Source organism: Dendropsophus ebraccatus, chromosome 4, assembly GCF_027789765.1.
Source record: "Dendropsophus ebraccatus isolate aDenEbr1 chromosome 4, aDenEbr1.pat, whole genome shotgun sequence".
Lineage (NCBI taxonomy): Eukaryota > Metazoa > Chordata > Amphibia > Anura > Hylidae > Dendropsophus > Dendropsophus ebraccatus.
Window position 1 is genome coordinate 31,214,516 of NC_091457.1, and position 16,726 is coordinate 31,231,241.

Consider the following 16,726-nt stretch of genomic DNA (forward strand, 5'->3'; position numbering starts at 1 on the left):
GTGCTAAGGCAGCACTGTGGGGGCACAGGTTTCTTTTATTTTTTTTGCACTCCTGCCTGCAACTGATTTGTCATCTTGGCCAGAGTTCTCCTTCATTGGTTCCAAATGGGGTTCCAGGTGTCTTATTTAAAGGAAATCTGTCAGCTCCTGTGCCCTACCTAAGGTGCTGACAGTGTGCTGTAGCTGGCAGTCCCCTTGTGAGCATGGTACCTTTTGGTAATTTATTCGTGCAGTGGGGTATAAGAAACCTCAGGTCTACAACTGTAATGAAGAGTCAAACAGAAGTTCTTTGTGCCACACCTTACCACTCCTTCCTCCTCCCTCTTCATGAATATTCAATGCTGCCCGGTCTCCTGCTCGCTCAGCTTTCAGCCCGTGTCTCTGATTGCAAATCAGTCCTCTGTATGCAGTTTGTCTGAAAGAAACACACAGATATAGTTGAATCTTTGAAACCGAATGTGTTGGAGCTGCGGTCTATGGATAACTCCCCTGTCTAGAGACCTGCCAGCAGTTCATTCTTTTGTTCAAATCCCCGATGGAAATTAAATATAGGTCTTTTTTTTTTTTTTTTTCATTATTATATCATTTTTTTAAAGTGACTGTACCACCTGGCCCAGGCTGAAGCACTGGAGGCGGGCCGACCCACCCCCACTGGAAAGAAACGCCAGCCCCTCCATGACGTGACTCCATTAGAATTAATGGAACCCTATCAGAGAGGGGCTAGGGTTTCCTCCCACTAGGGATGGGTCGGCCCACCTCCAGTGTTTCAGCCTGGCCCTGTTGGTACGGTCACTTTAAGGCTATGTTCACACACAGTATTTTGGGTCAGTATTTTGCAACTAAAACCAGGAAGGGATTGAAAATGGAGGCTATGTTCACACTGTTGGTATTGAGTGGATGGCCGCCATTTAATGGCAAATAAATGCTGTTTTGAAATAACGGATCTTTGCCATTAAATGGCGGGCTTTCACTCAATACCAACAGTGTGTGAACATAGTCTTTCTGTGTTTTCAATCTACTCCTGAAGGCATGATTCGGTGCAGAGGGGGGTTTCCGATTCGGTAGTGTGAATGCGGCCTGCCTTCGGTTTCTGGCTTGTTGAAAATGTGTAACAAACAAAAGCATTTGTTTTTGATTTTCTGTTTCGATGCAAGGCTTTTAATTAAAATCAGAGCCACCTCTGGAATGCTACGTGCACATGGAGCAAAAGGAATTCGCCGCCGCGGAATGCTGCTAGCCTCCCTGTCATAATGACAGTCTATGGGAGGCTCGCACACGTCCTCTCTCCGCGCTGAAGAATGAATATGTTCATTCTTCAGCGCTGGGAAGAGGCACGCGAGCCTCCCATAGACATTATGGGAGGCTCATTATGACATGGAGGCTGGTGGCATTATGCAGCGCAGAATTCCACCACTTTTGCTCAGTGTGCACGGCGTCTAAGAGCCAGTTAACACTGAGGTATCAGCGAAGAAAGTGTTGCCGCTGAATCCTTAAGAAATCCCGCACGGAATTTGAGGAAAGTGTTCCGCAAATTCATTTTGCGATTTAATCAAATGCATTTATTTTTCCGATTCCGCGCCTACTCCGCCCTTAATTTCTGAGCAGTAACTCACTGCTCAATTCATTTCAATTGGATTCCGCCAGAAGAATTGACATGTCAATTCTTCTGGCGGAAAGCTGATCCTCCGCGGAAAATTCTGTGCAGAAATTCTGCTGTGTAAACTGCAGAGCGCAAATTCCATTGAACCCTTTGGAATTTGCAGTGAGGAATTGGCGCTGAAATTCAGCGCTGATTCCTCAGTGTGAACTGGCCCTAATGGTAAAGTAATCCTCTAGTCTGGCTTGTTTCCTCTTTACAGACAGCTGGTCCAGACACCCCAGAGCAGGACCACAAATTAAAGGATCATCTTGTGCAAGTAGCAACGCAATGTCTTATCCGTCTGGTACCAGTGGCTGCACGGAGAAAGGGGAATTACATTATTGATCAGGTGAGAGATCAGGAATCATTGGTTGTGGATATTTTAAGGCCATTGCTTTGTGACTTTTATCCTTTTTAATTTGTGTTACAGTGCACAGTATATAGCTCGGCTCAGCGAAGGAAAATGCACTGTTTTAAGGGGTTTCAGCGCAAAGCAGTTGTGCTAGTTCTCAAAGTTGAGGAATGGAAGAAAAGATTGGAGTCTCGTAAGGAGATTGAGGGGGAGATTGTTCCTGACTATGTGCTCCTGGAAATGAAAGGTATTTGATAACTACCATTGTAACTGCTTTGGTAGACTTGCATAGATTCTTACATCTTTATTTCTTCAGCCAACTTTGTAATACCTACAAAGGGTGACTTTCTCGAAGAAGTTATCTATGCGGAGCTTGGCCAAGAAGAAGCAGATTCTTTGGTAGCTGAAGCTAAAAAGGAAGCTCGCCAAAAGCTACCTACCAACGATAAGAGAGGCAACCGTATGCAAAAGCGGGCCCGTACAGATCGAGGCAGAGGTGGTGGTGGTAAGTCATAATTCAATTCCTGAACTAATGTGTTAATGACTCTACTTGACAAATCACTTGCTCTCCTCCTCAGGGAACTACCAGCAACAAAGAAACTTCAACAATCGAATGTTCATGCACCACTCCAGGCCGCAACCCTATCATCAGCAGCCACCACGTCAATACTGGGGACCCCAAAGAGGGGTAAGTTGTTAGTACTTGAACTGATACCAGGTTAGCTGCATTGTAGGTTTAAGTTTTGGGGGGGAAGTTACCAAGCTATATGACAGTTTTCTGCCATACAAAAGCTGCAAATTATTTTGGGCAAGCCATAGTTCTCTGAACCACTTGCAATTTTTTGTGTTTCTGTGCTCCCCATGACACAAGTGAGAGGGACCCTGCAGATTTACCCTAAATTATGCTTGTGTGTTTATTTTACTTAAGACGCACATCTTAATTCCTTTTTTTTTCATTTGTAGTGCATTAGGCTGAAGAGCTCTGTTTACCTTTAAAAAAAGGTGGAGAGTGGGCATTAAAAGGCAGACTTAATATTTACATGTGTATTTTTGTAAAAGGCATAATGTGATCTCTTAAATATAGCTTTAAGGCCTTCTCTGGCCGGTTTCCAGCTGCCAGGCGTGGTAGGGGAATCTGAAACCAGTTAAAGGGAGTTGCACAATTTGTGTAACTTCTCTTGACTTTAATGAGTGGCTATGGCATATGCGCATTCCACATTAAAGTCACTGTGTTTAGCTTCCTGGCCACCCCTACCGGCTGCAAACAAAAGGCACTATCTCTTTAAATATTTATTTGTTTATTTTTCTCTCCTCCTAATGATATTTCAGGGATATCAGAATTTCTATGATCGATATTCTGACCAGCAAAATAGATACTATGGACAACAGAACTATAGACCACAGAATCGGGGGGTAAGTTTATTCCATCAAACTACATGCCACTCCTGACAGTGGGGCACATCAGCTTCAGTAGTTGTCAACCAAACATCTGATGATCCCCACATACACATGAAAACTTGCCATGTGGCGATTTTCACCACGAAGACAAACTGGTTGGGAGACAACCATACGTGTTAGACAGTTGTCCAGTGCCACAGCAAACAGTGGGTTTAGTGTGGAACAATGTGCCGTAAAAATTAGAAATAACTTTTTTTTAGATTAAGATGTTGGTCTAGCCTTGAACTTTTCATGTTTATAAGGGGTTAACAGAGGAAAAAAATAAACTACACGTAGAGCAATTTCCCCCGAGTATGGAAATATCCCACATGGACATAGAGCGGGAGCAGGGAACGCCCCGAAAGTAAGGAGAACAATTTGGATTTTGGAAGTGGGATTTGGCCGGAATGTTTGACGAAAGCACAATTCCCCTGTACTGCCAAAACAGTGGAACCCTCCCCCCACACAAACACATGACCCCATTATGGAAACTATACCCCTCAAGGAATGTAACAAGAGGTATTATGAGCATGTGGACCTCACTGGTGACAGGCACAATTTGCTGTGAAAATAAAAAATATTTTTTATTAAAATGATGGTCTAGCCTTAAAGGGGTACTCCGGACCAGCTGTATAATCCGTATCTGGCCGGGGAGGGGGTGGAAATAGATGGCTCTGGTGACTTGCCTCCCCGGTTCCATTGCCTGCTCCGGCTCGGCCTGCCCCATACTCCCGTCCCGCGGCCGCTTCCTGGACTGATCTGCGGCTTGAGATGTGACTTCTCAAGGCAGCTCAGCCAATCAGCGGTTGTAGCGGAATCCCACTTCGGCTGCTGAATGGCTGAACTGCCTTGAGACATCACGCCTCAAGCCGCAGCTCAATCCAGGAAGTGGCCACGGGGCGGCGGGAGCTGGATCTGGAACTAGGGAGGTAAGTCACCGGAGCCTTCTATTTCCACCCCCTCCCCGGCCAGATACGGATTATACAGCTGGCCCGGAGTACCTCTTTAAATTTTTTATGTTCACAATGGGGTTAAGAGGGAAAGGGCTGCCCAGGAACAACTCGGGGAACATCATTTGAGGAAGCAGAAGTTTCCGGAGGCTTTTCTCCAAACAAAAGAATTTTTTATTTTCTCTTGGTACTCCAAATATTACCATGGTAGCCAGCCTTCCAGTAAAGGACAAATGAGTTATAATGTGACAAGATATACTGCCAGTTTCTTGTACCAAACATTACCCTTTCGCATGGCACTATAGGGCTTTAAAATATGATCGTTAAGATCTATCCCTCCCTTAATCTTATATGCTTGTACGCACACAGGCTTCATTGTAGATGATTTGAAACATTTAAGTGAATACAGGAGTGCAGCTGGCATTATGAATAGTTGTCAACAAGCAGACATCTTTTTTTTTTTTTGGTCTCTATCTGAGACAAAAGACCTTCATACAGCATTGCCTTGCTTTCGCCAATTTGCAGGGTTTGGCTGATGAGGGTCTTGGGAAGGTTCCTCTTGGGGTTTTTGGAACATCCAACACACAACAGTTTATTTAATTATTTTTTTGTTTAGAAGACATTTGAACAGGGGTACACTTGTGTACCAGTTGTCAAAGTACACGTTGTACCCCTTATCAGACAGTGGGTGCAGTAGGTCCCAGACTATTTTTCCAGTTGTTAGGGAGGATAGACATTCTGGGGGCTGTGTATTGTGATCCTTCCCTTTGCAAACCTGAAAAGCCTGTGTGTATCCGGTCTCAGATTCACATAGCTTATATAGCTTAGTGCAGTGCCTGGCGCACATATTAGGCAAATACTGCCAAAACTTAAGCCTGCCCTTAAAGTGCACAAGGGGCTAATCAATTTTCTTTTTGGGGGTTGTAAACTTTTGAGAAATATTTTTGATAAAATATTAACCAGGAACCTAATTTTAAGAGTATATCGAATTATGGGTCATCCTGGGGTGGACATTGGGAGTTATCTATAAAATGGAAAAATTTATGAATGGCTTCAAATCTAGCTCTGGTCATTGTATTCTGGTACAAAGTACAGTGGTACAAGATGTCTGTGGACCAGTACGATCTTTAGGCTTTTTAGTGAGACCCATGTTCAGTATCTATCAATCCCCAGTATATTAAAGAGTTCTTCACAGCTAGTCTGATGCCACTTATTAGGCCCCATTCACACGTCCGTGTCAGTTTTTACTGTCAGGAAATCCTGATCAGGAGACCTCAAATGTCATCAGGAAAGTATCAGGATTTCCTGACAGTAATCCGTTTTTACCATCAGGAAACCATCAGGAAAAACCTTCAGGATTTCCTGATGAGATAATATGGTCTAGTATGCCAACATAAATCACAGGTACCCACACAGCCCCTAGTGTACCTGGATGGCCACAGGCTGCAGAACTACAACTCCCATCATGGCCTGTCAGCAAGGCGGCTGCACCGCACTCTGGCCAGCCAGCCCTGTAGTACCGGCACAGTGTGCGGTGCAGCGCCGGGGTGGGGGGGAGGGTTGCGGGTGATCGGCCGGCGCCCAGTCCCCTGGTAAGGTCCGGGCTCTGGCCAGAGTGCAGGTGCGGGTCCGGGGCTGGCTCTCTATTCGGAATCGCGGGCACTTTCCTGATATACATCAGGAAAATGCCCGTGATTCCGGTGCTCCCATAGACTTCTATGGGGGCGTCCGTGCCGGATTTCCGGACGAAAATAGGACAGGATCTAAAAAATCCGGTCCTATTTTCCGGAACGGACACCCTTCCGGATTTTTCCGTGTCTAATGTTAGCCTATGAGTCCGGAAATCCGTCCGGATTTCCTGATAGGAAATCCGGACAGATTTTCCGGACGTGTGAAGGGGGCCTTAGACAGAGCATGAAAGGAGTTGGGGTCTGTAGAAATAAACTGCTGCGAATAATGGTTAGTCCACCATAAGCTGAACCAAATCATCATGTAAAAAAATCCCATTGCAGACAGCCCTTCTGTCTGCACATTAGAAGGTGATTAGAAGTGGCATGTTCAGGGTCAGGCAGAACCTGGGCACTAACCCTTCTGCGACTGAGAAGGTCCATCACTGTCACGGGAGGAGGACGAGTCCATGAAATCCAGCTCTTCCTTGCTCGCTGTGTCTGTATCTGATGTTATCATGGCATGGCCTTTTCAGCGTTGTAAAGTCTTTCTGTCATTATACAAATAGGGGTGTGTGTGTGTCTGTATTTTTTTAGATTTACATAAAACACTAAACTTACTACTGTTTGTTACAAATACAAATATTACAAACGCTTACAGTGATGGACTGACAAGATAAGGATCGGCAACTGAAACTTAAACCCTACTACACCAACTGACACTATCTGACAAGCAGACACTGACAACTGATGCGACTAATTGACGGTGATGGGTTATATCTGGTGGACCGACAAGTTGACATAATAAATTAACAACTAAAGCTGACTGACAGTGGCAGCTGACACGAAAAACTAATGGTGCGTTTACACAGATTTATCTGGCAGATTATGGAAGCCAAAGCCAGGAATGGATTTGAAAAGAGGAAAAATCTCAGTCTTTCCTTTATGACCTATTCCGTTTATAGTCTGTTCCTGGCTTTGGCTGAAAAAAAAAAATAAATCTGTCAAATGTGTCTGTGTAAACACACCATTATGCTGACTGACTGTGACAAATTGACACTCACTGATAACTCAAATTTTTTTTTTGTAATTTCTGACAAAAAGCTGACAGGATGAAGTAACTCTGAGTAATTGACAGCTGACAGAATGAAATAGCGTTGATTAAAAGCTGACAGGATGAACTGACGTTGACTAGCTGACAGAATCAATTAAGGGGGGATTTCCTTCTCTCTCCCGCCCCCCCCCCCCAAAGAGCTTGTTTTACGCCGAAGATTTTCTCCTCATACTGTCTGAGCCCTTTACTACCTTACCTAATCTTCATGCCCTGTTGCATAGATTTGGGACGTTATCAGGCTATAAGGTTAATCCTTTAAAATCAGAGGCCATGCCCCTTAACATTCCGAATTCCATGATCCCACAATTAAGCACCGGCTTTAAGTTCCGTTGGACCTCTGATTTTAAGAAACTTTGTTATTGGGTTTATTAGGCAAATATGCCATTATCTGCATTTAAAAAGACTTTTCCCAGGTCCCCCCTCCCTCCTCTCTCATCCACTGCTCATTATCAGGAAATCTTGACTGATTTACATCAGTCGTGCTCTGTCTGTTCTATCAAGGGGGGAGGAGGAAGGAGGGATATTAGTCGGCAGCAGAAAGCAGAGAACAAAGGATTACACAGTGGGATTACAGAGAGAGGTCAGTGCTGACTTCAGAGGAGATAGCCCGGTGATGTAGCTGTAAATTAACTTTGTTGTCCTGTTTTGGTGCCTCATCTCCCTCCTCCCCTCTCCATAGAGAACAATGAAGACGGAGGGGAGCTTCAAACTGCTAATAAACCCAATTACAAAGTTTCTTAACCCCTTAAAGTGGTAGTGCGGCGCTAAAAAATTATTCACAGAATAACACATTACAAAGTTATACAACTTTGTAATGTATGTTATGTCTGTGAATCGCCCCCTTCCTGTGTCCAACCACCCCCGCCCATGTACCCGGAAGTGTGTGGTGCATTATACATTACCTGATCCGTGTCGAGGCCGTCCGCCATCTTGTGCCAAACGTTATCTTTGGACGGACAGCCGAATCGCTGTCTCCGCCCCCCGCCCCCCCCTCCCCTCCCCCTCAGCCACGTCACAACTGTGCTCAGCCGTGATTGGCTGAGCACAGTTATGCTCAGCCAATCGCGGCTGATGACGTTGCCGCGTCACGGATCAGGTATGTATAATGCACCACACACTTCCGGGTACACGGGCGGGGGTGGTGGGACACTGGGAAGGGGGCGATTCACAGACATAACATACATTACAAAGTTGTATAACTTTGTAATGTGTGTTATTCTGTGAATAATTTTTTACCGCTGCACTACCCCTTTAAGGTCAAAGCCAATTTTCGTTTTATGTTTAAAATTCCATAGTGCTTGCATTTTTTCACCTAGAGACTTATATAAGCGCTTATTTTTTGCAACACCAATTGTACTTTGCAATGACAGGCATTACTTTTCCATAAATTATGCTGTGAAACCGGAAAAAAATCATTTGCGCTGTCAAATTGAAAAAAAAAAGAATTAGTCTTTACGCTGTTTGCCCTATGGTAAAACTGACTTGTTATGCATGTTCCTCAAGTCGTTACGATTACAACGATATGTAACATGTATAACTTTTATATTACGAGATGGCTTTTAAAAAAATTCAAACCATGGTTAACAAATATATGTTCCTTAAAATCGCTCCATTCCCAGGTTTATAACGCTTTTATCCTTTGGTCTATGGGGCTGTGTCAGGTGTCATTTTTTGCGCCATGATGTGTTCTTTCTATCGGTACCTTGATTGCGCATAGACGACTTTTTGATCACTTTTTATTAAATTTTTTTCTCGATTTTATGCGACCAAAAATGCGCAAATTTTGCACTTTGGAATTTTTTTGTGCTAATGCCGTTTACCGTACGAGATCAGGAATGTGATAATTTAATAGTTCGGGCGATTACGTGCGCGGCGATACCAAATGTTTTTGTTAATTTATATTTATAAAATGGGAAAAGGGGGTGATTTGGACTTTTATTAGGGGAGCGGATTTTTTTATTTAAAAAAACTTTTTTTTTTAACATGAACTAGAAGTCCCCCTGGGGGACGTGTGTGTGTGTGTGTGTACACAGCAAAGATCAAATAGATCGGTCATAGATTGCTTTGGCCTGCTGCAGGCCACAGCAATCTATTGCCGAGCCGGGATCAGCGTCATTGCGACGCTGAGGCCCGGCACGGGCAGAAGAACTGTCAGGTTTGACAGCTGCATTGAAGTGCTTAATTAGCCGGCGAGGCATCGGGACCCGCGCCCGCTAATAGAGGCGCTCCCCGGCTGCACATATCAGCCGGGAGCAGCGCCGTTCAGAACACCCCCCGCGGCACCATGACATACCAGATACGTCATGGGTGGCTAAGGGGTTAAAATCACCTGTACTATTGATTTCTGCAAAAAAAATAAATAAATTTAAACCGTGACACTTTAAAGTCAGACTGTTTTTGATGTCTATAAAAACTGAAAGATTTCAATAAAAATTAGTTAAAAAAAAAACTCCCAAATTTAACTGGTCTTACTCACCAAGTACCCCCTGAGTATTTTGTGCTGTTTCCTGTCCTAGCTGCAGCCATTGTTTTTTTTCTAAAAGTCTATTAATATCCAAGATGGTGCTGGCCAGGAAACTACATTTGCCATCATGCATCTCCCTGATTGATCCGTTCATATACCGCCCCCCTTAGCTTTCTTTCCTGCAGCAGCACAATTTTTTTCATACATTTACATTGTCACAGTCCATGAATACTATCCCCCCAAACTTCAGTTCTGCTTTGTGTACGTGTCCCCACTGTAAGATTCAGTGCAGTTTCCCAGTACACACGGCACACACATCACAAATCTGAGCTAATCTTTGGTGCCTGGACATTGCCATTCTTGACAGTAAGCATGGGAAACCAGTCAGTAACTGTACGTCCTGGAGCAGAAGGTTATCTGTCTCCAGGATGTACAGTTACATTCTCATACAGGAAGGGGTTAAAACCCTTTACAGCAGGGACACATACACTATTCTACTGCACTGGGCATGGGCAGTAATGTAATCGGTTACTTTTGATAATAGTTGCAGAAGGCTATAACCACACAGATTTATAGAAAAATAAGGGAGGGAACTCTAGGAGCACTCCAAATATCTTAAGCTTTTCCCTTTCTCTGTTAAGACCATTCTCTCCATTCTATTGGTAGCGTATTTGTTTTTCTGCTTGTGTTTTTGGTAAGACTACTTTGTATTGTATATGATAATATATCTTTTAAGGTTATTACAAAGGCTCATTGTATCTGTATGATATTGTAAACATACAATCCTTTGTTGCCTGTGTATGTTCAAATATTACACAAGCCACTAATAAAATATCGTTAAAAAAAAAAAAAGAAAAATAAGGGATTTGTTACGTAGAATTATACTTAGCTGCAGTTACAGATGGTACAGATGCATAGTTGTTTCATCCACAATGAAATGGGGAGCCCCATTGTATATTATGCTCTTATATACACCCATTTCCTTTGATGACCACCAGGGTGCTGGGCAACTTCCTTCCATGGTCTCAGCTGAGGCTGACTAGAAGCTACATTCCCCTGGCTTTTGTAGTAAGTTTGGGTGGGGGGTGATGTGCTTTTTGAATTGTCTATGTAGACCACTGATGACCATGAATGGAAGTTTCCTAGGCCGTGTACATATTTACCAAGCACAATTGGCACATGGTTTTACAACTACAGCTACAAGGTTTTGACAGCTGGACAACAACCGCAACAACCGCATCCTCCAATGTTGACACTACTGGGGAGGCTTATGGGCGAACAGTTGACGTAGGTGTAAAAGTTGACATGAACATATTGACAATTACAAAAGGGAATAGGTATACATATGGGTTCCCACACACGACTACAATGAGTTTCATACATCTAGCCATACAAGGCCAGCTTAAAAAAATTTATATATATAACATTACAACAATACATTCCTTATTATCACATCAATAAGACACCTTAATTTTCTGAAATAAACGCAAGCGGTAACTGGGACATGTATAGCTGGCATGAAGGGGTTAAGAAGGAATTGGCCAACAACTTAAAACATATCAACCTTTGCCACCCTCCTAAACATTTCACACAGAATAGGATGCATGCATAGAGAGTTCATACCAGGAATGCACAGCACTGTAATCTTTATCTGGTATCTTACAGTTAATACAAATATTCTCCCCATACTCATGTTGAATCTATTGTAGTATAGAGCTTGGTATAAAGAGAAAAAAGTTCTGTAAAACGCATTTAAAATGCAAAAAAGTTAAATATATTGCTATGTTGTGCATGCCCATTTAGAATCAAGTTTTTATTTTTTCTTTACTTGTACTTGGACGTGGTGTAAATGATACATAAAGTACATTACTGACTAAATGGGTCTAAACTCCACTATAATATATGAGCAGAAATGTGCTAGTAAAAATACACTAACCGGCCACTTTATTAGGTACACCATGCTAGTAACTGGTTGGACCCCCTTTTGCCTTCAGAACTGCCTCAATTCTTGGTGCCATAGATACAACAAGGTGCTGGAAACATTCCTCAGAGATCTTGGTCCATATTGACATGATGGCATCACACAGTTGCCGCAGATTTGTCGGCTGCACATCCATGATGCGACTCTCCCGTTCCACCACATCCCAAAGATGCTCTATTGGATTGAGATCTGGTGACTGTGGAGGCCATTTGAGTACAGTGAACTCATTGTCATGTTCAAGAAACCAGTCTGAGATGATTTTAGCTTTATGACATGGCGCATTATCCTGCTGAAAGTAGCCATCAGATGTTGGGTCCATTGTGGTCATAAAGGGATGGACATGGTCAGCAACAATACTCAGGTAGGCTGTGGCGTTGCAACGATGCTCAATTGGTACCAAGGGGCCCAAAGAGTGCCAAGAAAATATTCCCCACACCATGACACCACCACCACCAGCCTGAACCGTTGATACAAGGCAGGATGGATCCATGCTTTCATGTTGTTGACGCCAAATTCTGACCCTACCATCCGAATGTGGCAGCAGAAATCGAGACTCATCAGACCAGGCAACGTTTTTCCAATCTTCTACTGTCCAATTTCGATGAGCTTGTGCAAATTGTAGCCTCAGTTTCCTGTTCTTAGCTGAAAGGAGAGGCACCCGGTGTGGTCTTCTGCTGCTGTAGCCCATCTGCCTCAAAGTTGGACGTACTGTGCGTTTAGAGATGCTCTTCTGCCTACCTTGGTTGTAACGGTTGGCTATTTGAGTCACTGTTGCCTTTCTATCAGCTCGAACCAGTCTGCCCATTCTCCTCTGACCTCTGGCATCAACAAGGCATTTCCGCCCACAGAACTGCTGCTCACTGGATGTTTTTTCTTTTTCGGACCATTCTCTGTAAACCCTAGAGATTGTTGTGCGTGAAAATCCCAGTAGATCAGCAGTTTCTGAAATACTCAGACCAGCCCTTCTGGCACCAGCAACCATGCCAACCATGCCACGTTCAAAGGCCCTCAAATCACCTTTCTTCTCCATACTGATGCTCTGTTTGAACTGCAGGAGATTGTCTTGACCATGTCTACATGCCTAAATGCACTGAGTTGCCGCCATGTGATTGGCTGATTAGAAATTAAGTGGTAACGTGCAGTTGGACAGGTGTACCTAATAAAGTGGCCGGTGAGTGTATATACAGTGGTGCCTTGGATTACAAGCATAATTCGTTCCGGGACCATGCTTGTAATCCAAATCTACTCTTAAACCAAAGCAAATTGTCCAATAAGAAGTCACGGATATGCAGACAATTTGTTCTTTGTTCTTTTATTCTGAAGAACATGTAGAACAGATGAGACAAACAATGAGAAACAGCTGAATGTCATATAAGTTACTGTACAGTATAGCAATCAGCATGTGAGGTGTACAGAATGAAGATACAACAGGCTAGAATAGAGAAGCAGGGCTGCTGTCAGATGTCTTTGTGGTCACATGACAGCAATGGGGAAGGGGTGTGTATTCAGCATGGACCAATCGATGAGAATCACAGAGCTGTGCAGAAGGACAGTGACCGAAACTTTATATACAGCAGTTTGAATGCCTGGGTGTGCAGGCACATTATAGCAGCAGTGTGTATTATAGTAGGAATAGAGAGGATGGGAAACACAAGGTCTGACAAAGACTGCAGGAATCATGAAGGAATGAGCCAGGCATATGTGGGCACATAAACGCAGTGCTCTCTGTCCCGGGAGAGAGGGGTTACAGCTATGAAGAGATTACCTCCACAGTCCTGTCCCCTGATGTAAGCCCCAGCCTGAAGTGGATTTGCCATGATTTGGAAGGTGAGGGAAACTTCCTGGGTCAGAGAACAGTGCTGTAGTTCAGCGCTTCTCAATTCCAGTCCTCAGGCCTCACCAACAGGTCATGTTTTGAGGATATCCCATACAAAGGACACCTGTGATAATACCTGATGCACTGAGTATAATTATCTCCCCTGTGACATACTAAGGAAAACATGACCTGTTGGTGAGGCCTGAGGACTGGAATTGAGAAGCACTGCTGTAGGTCACCCTGTGCATGCCATGCCCCCTTCCCCGCTCCTGCTTCCACCCAGTACAGGGAGCTCCTAAATCTAAGCAATGCTCTTAAACCAAGTTACAATTTTGAAAAACCGTGAGCTCTTCTTGCAAAACACTCTTAAACCAAGGTACCACTGTGCTTCATATTTAATGGCTATACGTAAATGTATAAATATAATGCCCAATATGGTTTATATCCATATTATATCCAGCATAGGGAAGTTCTTACATGTAGGACAGTGGTGTCAGACTCTGGCCCTCCACCTGTTGCAAAACTACAATTCCCATCATGCCCGGACAGCCATGCACCTGCAGGCGAAATGAACATGAACATTTTACTGATGTTTTATGACAAAATATTTTGCAGTGTGGGAGCCCTTATTTATACCCTTTTTTGTGCTCTTACTTGTAACTGCTGATTTAATGTCATCTAACATCAGAATTGGTACATGTTAAATTATAATTTTTATAATTTCCCTGACTACTTGGTATTATTTACTGCATGTTGTCAGTTGTAAACAATTTATTGGTTTCGAAAGTGCAAACTAGGTAGTGCACTCGTCACTCTCTACCTGATCCATGTAGAGTAAGGTTAAGCTTACACCTCCTGTATATGTTGTCAGTTGTGCTTTGACTTGATTTTTTTTTTTTAGTAATAATGTGCTCATGCTTTCTTTTCGGTGCTATCCAACAAACCATAATAGTTTGGTATCTTCACTTGCATAACACTTGCTAGGCGATATACAACTGAAAAACGAAACAGATTCTATCTTTAGGGCCAAAATCTATACCTGTTGCACTGTATGAATGGCTCCCTTAATGTAACTCCTAAATGATATTTTTTTTTCAAAAACTAGGCCCTTAGCATTAATTTAATTTCCTAGAATGGGTCTTGGTTTTATTTTTTATTTTTTTTCTACAATTACAAGTAAATTTGCTATGTAACTATATCACTTCTGTCAAACATAATTAATTTTTTTGTCAGTCTAACAATGTTGAGCAGTTTTTTTGTCCTCCCCCCCCCCCCCCCCCCCCACAATACTGCAGATGTAACAGTACAGTTTATTCATAATTTTGTCCATAGCTTCACTAATAATACCAAATCTTTAGACAAAGCAAGGCCCAATTTAAATGTGGTTGCCATCTACAGACTTGGCACTGGCACCCTGCATGGTTCTGAAGAACTTGGCTTACTCTAGAACTCTATGATTGAACTTTGGTTGAGTGCAAATGTGTATTAAACTGGCTAGACAAAATTCCTCTACCTTTAGAAACTTTAATATTTTTTCTTTTTTCTCCTTTTCAGCAATGGCAAAACTACAATGACAGGTCGCAATATTGGGATTATTATGGCTACCGTGGATATCGGTGAAGGAAGTCATAACATAGAGAAAGGCAGCACGGGGAGCTTGGATTGTATATTTTTCCTTATCTCTTATTTTTTTTTTTTTTTTTTTTCTACATTAAATACAAAAAAAAAAAAAAGTGAAAGTGCAGCGCATGTAAAGGGTCATAGACTTGATCTCCTTCCGATATGTTTAAGTTTTGTTTTGTTTTTTGTTTTTCTGTCAAGCTTAGAAAACCTTGTGAGGTTTATTGCAGAAATCCTCCCTCCTAGGACATCTTGTGGCAGGCACCTTATTGAGTGTCCCAATTGGAGAGCTCCGTCCTGCCCTGCATCCTCCTGCTTAGCTGGGAGTATTATGCAGTAATTTTTACGTCTCTCATTATAATCCTGTAACCTTTTTAATTTTTATGCCAAGAAACGTTTTTAAGAAATAAAAATTTGTGTGATGTAATTTCTACTGTTTTGTTGTGGGAGAGCGGGTAACTCACATCTGTATGTTGGGGCGGTCTATCCCTCCCTCCCTGCTGCTCCTCGCTTTCATCATTGTAGAGTAAATAGAAAATCCACCATAATTTAAGCATTTAGTGCCCAGTGGAGTTAAATGCTTTAAAGGGGTTGTCCGGCGATAAAAAATTATTCACAGAATAACACACATTACAAAGTTATACAACTTTGTAATGTATGTTATGTCTGTGAATGGCCCCCTTCCCCGTGTCCCCCCACCCCCCACCCGTGTACTTGGAAGTGTGGTGCGCTATACATACCTGTCACGTGCCGACCACGGTCTCCGATCCTCAGCAGTGACGTCTTCTTCGGGCGGCCAGAGGATCTTCCTGAGTGCTGGCCGCCCTCTGCAGCGTCATCCGAAGCTCAGCCGCGATTGGCTGAGCATAACTGTGCTCAGCCAATCGCGGCTGATGACGCGGCCACGTCATCGGCTGCGATTGGCTGAGCACAGTTATGCTCAGCCAATCGCGGCTGAGCTTCGGATGACGCTGCAGAGGGCGGCCAGCACTCGGGAAGATCCGCTGGCCGCCTGAAGAAGACGTCACTGCTGAGGATCGGAGACCGTGGTCGGCACGTGACAGGTATGTATAGCGCACCACACTTCCAAGTACACGGGTGGGGGGTGGGGGGACACGGGGAAGGGGGCCATTCACAGACATAACATACATTACAAAGTTGTATAACTTTGTAATGTGTGTTATTCTGTGAATAATTTTTTATCGCCGGACAACCCCTTTAACATTTCCTTCCCCTACTTGCTTAGTAATGCTAAAAGCTCTTCACTGCTTCAGACAGTGATGTGGTATTAACTGAGCTGCCACTGCCTAAATGGTGCTTCCATACTGCGACAAGTCCTTAGGCACATGATTAATACAGTTCATTACTTGTACCTCATAAAGATAGTCAATAAAAAAATTTCCATTGCACACAGCGCAAACAGTATTGAGTATATAGTATGTAAACAAGAAGTGTAAGTGAAGAATTTATGAAAATCATGTTAATAAATGGCTGCTAAAAATATCCAAAAAAAAGTCAATAAAACCAATGTGTACAGAGGTAATCAAACATTAGATGCTTCCAACAGGTAAAGCCTCACAAAGTCTGTGCACCTACTTAAACAGTTTGTTTTGCCACAGTTACTACTAGGAGGTGCCTAGATGCAATGGTGCATTTACACAGACAGATTTATCTGACAGATCTTTG

The 16,726-nt window shown here is 43.2% G+C and overlaps 1 protein-coding gene across 2 annotated transcripts in view; it reads left to right on the forward strand.

Annotated features, from left to right (window-relative positions):
* Positions 1-15,467, forward strand: part of HNRNPUL2 (heterogeneous nuclear ribonucleoprotein U like 2) — a 75,315-nt gene extending 59,848 nt beyond the window's left edge. Inside the window, exons 9-14 of one of the 2 annotated variants that reach the window (XM_069965428.1) lie at positions 1,860-1,988; positions 2,070-2,238; positions 2,308-2,496; positions 2,570-2,679; positions 3,321-3,404; positions 14,975-15,467. In XM_069965428.1, the coding sequence (XP_069821529.1) occupies positions 1,860-1,988; positions 2,070-2,238; positions 2,308-2,496; positions 2,570-2,679; positions 3,321-3,404; positions 14,975-15,040 (747 nt within the window). In that variant the 3' untranslated portion in view covers positions 15,041-15,467. The remainder of the gene's footprint in view (positions 1-1,859; positions 1,989-2,069; positions 2,239-2,307; positions 2,497-2,569; positions 2,680-3,320; positions 3,405-14,974) is intronic. The other variant, XM_069965429.1, reaches the window with a different exon arrangement.
* Positions 15,468-16,726: the final 1,259 nt, after the last annotated feature.